This window comes from Saccopteryx bilineata, chromosome 10 (genome assembly GCF_036850765.1).
Source record: "Saccopteryx bilineata isolate mSacBil1 chromosome 10, mSacBil1_pri_phased_curated, whole genome shotgun sequence".
Taxonomy (NCBI): Eukaryota; Metazoa; Chordata; class Mammalia; order Chiroptera; family Emballonuridae; genus Saccopteryx; species Saccopteryx bilineata.
The window spans coordinates 82,322,042-82,331,969 of NC_089499.1; the positions used below are offsets into that span (position 1 = coordinate 82,322,042).

The 9,928-nt window shown below is 43.3% G+C and overlaps 1 protein-coding gene across 1 annotated transcript; it reads right to left on the bottom strand.

The window, feature by feature from the left end:
- Window positions 1-960: 960 nt before the first annotated feature.
- On the bottom strand, window positions 961-2,975 carry LOC136314032 (endogenous retrovirus group K member 10 Gag polyprotein-like). The gene is made up of 2 exons (XM_066244326.1): window positions 2,831-2,975; window positions 961-2,453 (listed from the first exon to the last, which is right to left on the bottom strand). The coding sequence occupies exons 1-2, from the start codon at window positions 2,973-2,975 to the stop codon at window positions 961-963; spliced, it is 1,638 nt and encodes a 545-aa protein (XP_066100423.1).
- Window positions 2,976-9,928: the final 6,953 nt, after the last annotated feature.

Consider the following 9,928-nt stretch of genomic DNA (forward strand, 5'->3'; position numbering starts at 1 on the left):
CCAACAACTTTATTGCTAGTAGATAACATAGGCAACAACAGTAGTTGTGCAAAGCATTGTCCAGAATTAATAGTATTAATATTGCGAGGAGAGGCAACCATAACTTTAATTTCTCCAATATAATCATTGTCAATTACCCCTGGGAAGACTTGTAAACCTTGTAGGGTGACACTACTTCTTCCTATAATGAGTCCAAATGTGTTTTCAGGTAGAGGCCCATAAATCCCAGTAGGAAGATGTAAAGCCAGCGGGCAGAGCCAGGGCTACCATCAGAGCAGCCCAGCCCTTGCAGGTTCGCATTGGATTCGGACAGTCGGTAAAGAAACAGGGGAGCCAAAAACTGGTGGGCCATAGTCTTTAATTCTAGCTTGCACCTGGCGGGCAAGTAAAAACACACACCCTGGGCTCCAAAACCCAGTCACATTCAGTGCTCACAAAGCTACTGACTTACCCGAGTTTCCTAGAATCAAAGGTTTCTAGCTCACCAGACTTATTCACCTCTGTTCCCCATCTCCTTCCTTATCCCAGATACAAACTCTACACAAACTGGCATCTCACTCAGCACTGCACCATCTTGGCTGCTTCTCCTGGCCTCCTCCACGTGGCCTTTCTCTGCTCTCCTCTGCTCTCTCTTCTAATCATCCCAGGAACCAAGAGCCCAAGCTCCCGCTCCTTCCCTATTTTATAGTGTAGAAATCCAAACTCTTAATCCAATATACAAAATAGGGAAGTCTCTAATACAAAGTCACTTCTCTGAGGCATGATTGGATTGTACCGCCCTACATCAAAAAAGGGTGGGAAAGGCTTAATCCCAAAACCAAGCCCCAGGCTACAAGGATTCTCAACACACATTAATATCACCTGGGCGATGGCCTCACGTGGGCAGTGCCTATTTTTAACAAAGTGAGCATAATACATTTTATCTGCCCAACAGAAGAGCTTGCACCCCTATCTCCGGGGTTAATACTGTATAGGTGGAGGAACAGAGGTCCAATCCTGCGATCCCTGGCGTGGCTCTGCAGAGGTCTGAAATGGATTGTTGTGGGTTGGAGGAACAAAACTCATTGCCCCATAGATTTGCTTGTTTTTCGGGGCCTGGGGCTGGCCCCGCTTCCCGTTTCCCTGAATCTGAGGCAGTGGATTGCCTTGGGCATCTGTTTTGGACTTACATTCATTTGCCCAGTGATACCCACGCTTGCAGCGAGGACATAACCCAGGAGCTTGTTTGCCTTTAAATGAAAAGTCTTTCTTGCCCTTACAGTTTCTAGCAAAATGCCCTGTCTCACCACAATTATAGCATTTATTTCCCTGTTGTGCTAAAAACTGTTTAACTGTGAAACCTTGTAATGCTGCAGCCATGGCTAATCCTTGCTGATAGGCTGAGCCTATATCGGAACACAGGCGGATATATCCACTTAAATCAGTCTTTTTCTTATAAGGTCTTATGGCGGCCTGACAAGCAGCGTTAGCATTCTCAAATGCAAGTTGTTTTACAAAGTCAGTCCCAGCATCAGCGCTGCGAAAGATTCTACCAGCTGCTGTAATCAATCTATGCACAAAATCAGCAAAAGGTTCGTCAGGACCTTGTTTGATACTAGTCAGAGAGGCGCTCATGTCTCCTTTAGTAGGGAGTTTCCTCCATGCTCTAGTGCCTGCAGACTGTATTTGAGCAAACAACCCAGGATCATATTGCATTTGATTATCACTAATGGCAAAATTTCCTTCTCCTATTAACATATCAAAAGTCCAACCATTATTGGCCTGAGCATTTCTTCTAGCTGTGTCTCTGCAAACTTCTACATATTTTGATTTCCACAGTAGATAATCACCGCCTGCTAAAGTGGCACGAGCTAATGTTTGCCAGTCCCTGGGAGTAAGCCAATGTTCTGCTATTGATTCTAAAATAGCCATTGTGTAAGGGGCAGTAGCTCCATATTGAGCTACGGCAAGCTTTAACTCTTTAATAACTTTAAAATCAAAACCTGCATGATGCCTCCAAGCTTGTCCTTGCGCATCAGTAGTTTCAGTGACCGGATATGCCTCTGGTCCCTCAGTTATTGCCACAAAAGGAGCAGAAGGAGAATTAAGAGGCCTTTGTCTCTCATTTCCCTTAGTGGGAGGAGGATTCTTGTTGGTAGAAGGAGGCTTTCCAGTTTTAAGTCTTTCAAGCTGATTTATTAAGTCCTGATGTTCTTTTTCTAATTTAATCTGTTCTTTTAAATATTCTATTTTATCTTTTAACTGCTTTTGAGGATCTATGATAGGGAAAGCACTGGGAGCCGAAGGCCGTGGTGCTGTGTAAGGGGGTGGCCAAAAATCATCATTGTGATATTTAGCTGCTTGTTCTGCTATCTCATCCCAATCAACTTCCCCAGGGTCTGCTTTAAACGACTCCTCCTCACTTTGATCTTCCTCATTAGTACTAGATTCATTAGAATTTTCTTTGTCTACTTCTAATTCAGTTAATTTTGGATAAATTTTTGAGATTTCAATTTTCTTCCGAGAGTTTTCTTTTTCTTATCTAATTTTTTACATTTAGCCTTAGGGGGAAGGGCAGTGGTCCCTTTTTTTTCACTCTCTAAGGATATGAGATCTTCCTGATTCTTTTTCAGTTCTGGAGTTTTTGGATTAGATCTAGCTTCTTGTAAAATAGCTTGTCCTTTTTCTACTACATTAGCTACTACAGGATCAGATTGTCTTTGTGACAATAATTCATTTATAAGATTCCAATAAGAAAAGGCTGTTACAGGGACCTTTTCAGGTCCAAAAGTATTATAATAATCCTGCATAGCATCACCTACTCGTTTCCATCTTTTCGGGTCAATAGTACCTTCAATAGGAAACCAGGGACAAAGATCTTTTATATAATCAAAATACTTGCATAACTGTTTAACTTTAACCTTTACTCCTCGTGCCTTTAAAGCTTGTCCTAACTGTTCCACAAATAACTCATGCTGACTTATTTCTTGCCCCATGATCGTCGCATTTACTCACCGGCCCTGATTTTCTCAGCAGGCTCCCGAGAAATGTCCGGATTTGGATGCACCCGATGCGACGTCCTTCACTGGATCCCCTATCTTTGAGCCCCGCGTTGGGTGCCACTTGACCCGTCCCGCAGGTCGAGCAACGGAGACTCTAAGTGGGGAGTGAGGATTCTACGAGGCAAGAGGCACAAAGAATGGAGACAAGACAGGATTCTGATCAAGTCTCATTTTATTACAGACAGGTTACAGATTATATAGGGGAAAATACGTGAGAATAGCAAACTGAGGAATGAGGATGTGATTTCATGAAAGCTGAAAAGACAAAGCCTATTCATAGAGAGGAGTATCCTGCACAAACAGGCAGTGAGAACTACCTGCAGGTATGCTTCTGTGAATCACCTCAGGGCGTAATGACCTCAGGGCGTAATGAGGCTTGAACTGCAGGCAAGTAAACAGCCAAGTTTCACTTAGGCAAGCTGTTCCTTTTACAGCTCCTCGGGGTATCCGCTGACCCCAACAATTTCTGAGTATTAATTTTATATCCTGCCACCTTCCTTAATTCATTTATCAGGTCTAGTAGTTTTTTGACTGCGACTTTAGGGTTTTCTATATACAATATCATATCATCTGCAAATAATGATAGTTTTACTTCTTCTTTTCCAATTTGGATGACTTTTATTTCTTTTTCTTGTCTGATTGCTGTGGCTAGGACTTCCAGAACTATGTTGATTAAGAGTGGTGAAAGGGGGCACTCCTGCCTTGTTCCTGATCTTAAGGGTATTGCTTTTAATTTTTGCCCATTGAGTATGATGTTGGCTGTGGGTTTGTCATAGATGACTTTTATCATGTTGAGGTATGTTCCCTGTATTCCCACTTTGCTGAGAATTTTGATCATAAATGGGTGCTGGATTTTATCAAATGCTTTTTCTGCATCTATTGAAATTATCATGTGGTTTTTCTCCTTCCTTTTGTTTATGTGATGAATCACATTGATTGATTTGCAAATATTGTACCAGCCTTGCCTCCCAAGAATAAATCCCACTTCATCATGGTGTATGATTTTTTTCATATATTGTTAGATCTGGTTTGCTAATATTTTGTTGCGGATTTTAGCATCTAAATTCATCAGGGATATTGGCCTATAGTTTTCTTTCTTTGTGTTGTTTTTGCCTGGTTTTGGAATCAGAATTATGCTCGCCTCATAAAAGGAGCTTGGAAGTCTTTCTTCCTCTTGAATTTTTTGAAATAGCTTGAGAAGGATAGGAGTTAGTTCTTCTTTGAATATTTGGTAGAATTCTATTGTGAAGCCATCAGGCCCAGGACTTTTCTTTTTTGGGAGTTTTTTGATGACGGTTTCAATCTCATTTGTTGTAATTGGTCTGTTTAGGTTTTCTGATTCTTCCAGATTGATTTTTGGAAGATTGTATGTTTCAAGGAATTTGTCCATTTCATCTAGGTTGTCTAGTTTTTTGGCATACAGTTCTTCATAGTATTTTCTTACAATATTTTGTATTTCTGTTGTGTCAGTTGTTATTTCTCCACTTTTGTTTCTGATTTTATTTATTTGAGTCCTCTCTCTTTTTTTCTTGATGAGTCTGGTTAAAGGTTCGTCAATCTTGTTTACCTTTTCAAAGAACCAGCTCCTGGTTTCATTGATCCTCTGTATTGTTTCTTTAGCTTCTATGTCATTTATTTCTGCTCTGATCTTTATTATTTCCTTCCTTCTACTACATTTGGGCTTTACTTGCTCTTCTTTATCTAGTTCTTTTAGATGTAGGGTCAAGTTGTTTCTTTGCGCTTTTTCTACCTTCTTGAGCTATGCCTGTAATGCTATGAACTTCCCTCTCAGGACTGCTATTGCTGTGTCCCATAAATTTTGAGTTGATGTATGCTCATTATGGTTTGTTTCTAGGAATTTTTAAATTTCTTCTTTGATCTCATTGTTTACCCATTTGTTATTTAATAACATGCTGTTTAGTTTCCAAGTGTTTGAGTATTTTTTAGTTTTTCTGTTGTGGTTGATTTCTAGTTTAATGCCATTGTGATCAGAGAAATTGCTTGATATGATTTCAATCTTCTTAAATTTGTTGAGACCACTTTTGTGCCCTAACATGTGGTTTATTCCAGAGAATGTACCATGAGCGCTTGAAAAGAATGTATATTCTGCTGCTTTACAGTGAAAGGTTCTGAAGATACCTATTAAATCGAGTTGATCTAATATGTCCTTTAAGTCTGCTGTTTCTTTGTTAATTTTCTTTCTTGAGGATCTATCTAATGATGTTAGTGGGGTATTGAAATCCCCTACTAATAATAGTATTGCTGTTGATCTTACCCTTTAAATCCATCAAAGTCTGCTTTATATATTTAGGTGCTCCTATATTAGGTGTGTAGATATTTATAATGGTTATATCTTCCTGTTGGATTGCTCCCTTTATCATTATGTCATGACTTTCTTTATCTCTAACTATAGTCTTTGTTTTGAAGTCCATTTTGTCTGATATAAGTATTGCTACCCCAGCTTTTTTTTCATTTCCATTTACATGAAATATTTTTTTCCATCCTGTTATCTTCAGTCTATGTGCATCTTTTGATTTCAGGTGTGTCTCTTGTAGACAGCATAGGTATGGGTCTTGTTTTCTTATCCATGCAGCTACCCTATGTCTTTTGATTGGGTCATTTAATCCATTTACATTTAAGGTTATTATTGATATGTAATTGTTTATTGCCATTTTATTCTTTAAAACTGAATTGCTCTTTTGCTATATTCTTTTTTTTCTTTGATCTGTTTACAACAGGTCCCTTAGCATTTCTTGCAGCCTTGGTTTGGTTGTAGTGAATTTCTTGAGGTTTTTTTTTTTGTCTGGAAAGCTTTATATTTCTCCTTCAATTTTAAATGAAAGCCTTGCTGGATAAAGTAATCTTGGTTGTAGGCTCTTGTTTTGCATTACTTTGAATGTTTCTTGCCATTCCCTTCTGGCCTCAAGTGTTTCTGTTGAGAAGTCAGAAGTCATCCTTATGGGGGCTCCTTTGTAGGTGATAGTCTTTTTTTCTCTAGCAGCTTTTAATATTTTCTGTTTATCACTTAGCTTTAGTATTTTAATTATGATGTGTCTTGGTGTAGGTTTCTTTGGGTTTCCCTTTAATGGAGTTCTCTGTGCTTCTTGAACATGTGAGATGTTTTCCTGCCTTAACTGAGGGAAGTTTTCAGTTATGATATGCTTGAACAAAGTCTCTATTCCTTGTTCTTTCTCTTCTTCTTCAGGAACCCCTATGATGTGGATGTTATTTCTCTTCATGTTGTCACAGAGCTCTCTTAGAGTTTCCTCAGACTTTTTGAATCTCTTTTCTTATTTCTTTTTTTTTTTTTTTTTTTTTTTACAGAGGCAGAGATAGACGGGGACAGACAGACAGGAACGGAGAGAGATGAGAAGCATCAATCATCAGTTTCTCGTTGCGCGTTGCGACTTCTTAGTTGTTCATTGATTGCTTTCTCACATGTGCCTTGACCGCAGGCCATCAGCAGACCGAGTAACCCCCTGCTGGAGCAAGCGACCTTGGGTCTAAGCTGGTGAGCTCTTTGCTCAAGCCAGATGAGCCCGTGCTCAAGCTGGCGACCTCGGGGTCTCGAACCTGGGTCCTTCCGCATCCCAGTCCGACGCTCTATCCACTGCGCCACCACCTGGTCAGGCTCTTTTCTTATTTCTGTTCTGCTTCCGTGCCTTTATTTATTGTGTCCTCTAACGCGCTGATTCGATTCTCCGCTTCATCCATCCTGCTTTTAATTCCTTTTATTGTGTTCTTTATTTCAGATATTCTATTTGTCATTTTTGACTGATTCTTTTTTATTATTTCAATGTCCTTTTTTATATTTGCTATCTCTTTATTTAGGTTTTCGTTATGTCCACCTATTGTTCTAATATCTTTGAGCATCCTAACAATCGTTATTTTAAACTCTGCATCTGGTAATTTGGTTATATCTGATTCATTCAGGTCCTTTTCTGGGGATTTCTCTTGGTTCATTTGTGTTGCATTTCTCTGCCTTCGCATTTTCTTTGTGTAAAGGAAGGTTTTGGCCTCTCGAGTCCACTGGGTATGGCCTCTGTTCCCTAGGTATGGTCTGTCTGCAGACCCGCCACCCCCTCTTCTGTTGCTGCCTAGGGCTTTTGGGTTTGGGCGTTGCTGGTGCCTGCCCACTGGGGCTGTTGCTGTGGTTTCCACCTCTCTTTCACAAGGAGTGGCTGTGATTACGTGTTCGGGTGTACAAGCCTTGGTGACCTTGGCCTTTGCCCCGCCCCTGTGGGTGGCTTTATGCTCGGCCCTGAGGGCAGGGGCGAGCACCTTTGCTCAGCTGCGGGTCTCCGTCTGTTTCCGGGCTTTCTCCCCGCCCTTGCAGGAGGAGCCCGCTCGTGGGACGGCTGCTAGCCTTGGCTTCACAGGCCAGGTGAGACTGCGTGCCCACGCTCAGCTCAGTAGCGGAACTCCACCTGTTCTAGGTTTTGACTCCACCTTCCCGGGAGGAGCTGGCTCCCAAGTCAGGCCACAAGCCTCAGTTACGTGGGTGGGGCAAAGCTATGCTCCTGCGCCCTTGCTTAAGGGCTGGTCTCCACCCCTTCTTGGGTTCCCACCCTTCTCCCACAGGCTGGATTGCAGGCTGCAGGCAGCTGGGCTTGACTGCTTTTGCACGCCTACTCCTCCCCAGCCAGGCAAGACTGAGCTCACACCTGATCCCAGTGGTGGCCAGCAGGCTTCCACCCCTGCTGACAGAACAAGCTTCCGCGTCCTGCTGCCGCTCGCCCTTGGGCAAGCCCTCATCCTTGTGGGTGGGGTTGCAGCAGCTCAGACCCTAAGACTCAGTACTGTAGCCCCGAAAGCTCCCTCCTTCTAAGCGACTCTATACTGAGTGCCACGGGAGAGCTTGTTTGGCTGGTGTCCTGCTTCCCTTTGCTGGTATTGCTGTTTCTGGGGGAAATATTCACTTCAGAGTTGGGGAGTGACTCATCCCAGCAGTTAGGGTGGCTGTCTCCCAAATGATTCTCCCTGTACTCTCTTCCTGCCACTCTGGTCCTCTCTTCTCTTGCTGTCCCCCAGAGCCCTGGGTGAGTGGTTGTGAGAGGTGTTCTGCGCAGTCCCTTTAAGAAGAATCCTGGGTCTGAGAAAGCAGTCTCTTTCTCACAAACAGTATTCTGTCTTGTTTCCAGCTAAATACTGTCCATACACCTCTTCTAGGCTCTGGGGCCGCAGGCTGGGGCTTTGTTCCTGGGATTCAGGACCCTCCCCTCTCTGCTAAACTCACTTCCCGCCACACGAGTCTCTTCTGGCTGCCATTCACTCTGGGGAGATGGGCAGCCTTCTCCGTGTTTCTGCTTTTCCTACCAGTCTCAGTGTGGCTTCTTCAGTGTTCCTTGGTTGAAGAGTCCTCTTAGTTTAGTCCAAAGTGGTTTTTCCATATGATAGTTCTTAAAATTAGTTTGTAATCCACTTTGGTTCTGGGAGGTAGATGTTGGTACATCTGCCTACTCCAGCGCCATCTTGTCTTTCAATTTATCCTTTTAACAAACAAGTCTGACCATGCCTTTCCCTTGCTCCCTGTGCCCTGATGGCTTTCCCATCACTCAGCATACAATCCAAGGTCCTTACCAGGACCTGCCTCCTGGCTTCTTCTCTGGCATCTGTTACCACCTGGCCTCCTTACTATTTCTTAAAAACACCAACGGGTTCTCACAAAAAGCCTATGTACTTACTGTTCCTTTTCTGAGGCTCCACTCCTTCAGATACATGCAGGGCTGCCCCCAACACTGCTCTGGACGCTGCTCAAATGTCATCACTTGGGAGACATCTTCCATGCCTGCCTTATCTAAGGCAGGCCCCTTTGTTTGTTCCCATTTGCTTCCCTGTACATACCTCCATCACCCTCATCTCATCTGACATGACAATTGTCACTGCTTGCTCACTGCTTTATTTGGTTTTTGTCCACCTCCCCCTCTCCACAAGCTCTGCAATCACAGAAACTGTATTTTGTTTGCTGCTATATCATCAAAGTGCCCCACAGGTAATAGGTACTTATGAAACAATTGCCGAGTAAATGACAGAATGAAAGTCTTCAACCCTCTCATTCACAGTGAGGAATCCATCACCCAGAGCAGGAAGTACTTGTTCAAGGTCATACTCACTGGCTTTGTTGTAAAGTAGCATTCCGCGTGTTTACATAGAGACACCAAGGCAGGATACAGAAGAATTTTTATTTTATTTTATTTTATTTTTGTATTTTTCTGAAGCTGGAAACGGGGAGAGACAGTCAGACAGACTCCCGCATGCGCCCGACCGGGATCCACCCGGCACGCCCACCAGGGGGCGACGCTCTGCCCACCAGGGGGCGATGCTTTGCCCCTCCAGGGCGTCGCTCTGCCGTGACCAGAGCCACTCTAGCGCCTGGGGCAGAGGCCAAGGAGCCATCCCCAGCGCCCGGGCCATCTTTGCTCCAATGGAGCCTTGGCCGCGGGAGGGGAAGAGAGAGACAGAGAGGAAGGAGGGGGGGGTGGAGAAGCAAATGGGCGCTTCTCCTATGTGCCCTGACCGGGAATCGAACCCGGGTCCCCCGCACGCCAGGCCGATGCTCTACCGCTGAGCCAACCAGCCAGGGCCGGATACAGAAGAATTTTTAAGAGGAGATTTATTGATTAAGCCGACTGCGTATGACTTACATGGGGTATAGATGATCCAAATTGTGCAGTGCAGAATATAGCTCTGAGGCTGGTTATATACCCTTGACCACATACAGGTTGGGGGGAAAGGAGGGGGAACATGATGCATTCATTAACAAGCTTATAACATTTGTCTAGGGGATTTATAAAAACATTAAAACTTTTAAGGTAACACAATAGTGATGTTGTTTTATATATCAAAGGCATTCATAAATCTTTTAGTGTCTATCTCCCCTCCTTTGC

Bases quoted from the DNA above. Each gene is read 5' to 3' on its own strand.
- LOC136314032 (XM_066244326.1), bottom strand. From the start codon at position 2,975: ATGGGGCAAGAAATAAGTCAGCATGAGTTATTTGTGGAACAGTTAGGA. The intron at 2,454-2,830 runs GTACTATTGACC...TAACTGAATTAG, and splicing joins TCCCTGGTTTCCTATTGAAG to AAGTAGACAAAGAAAATTCT.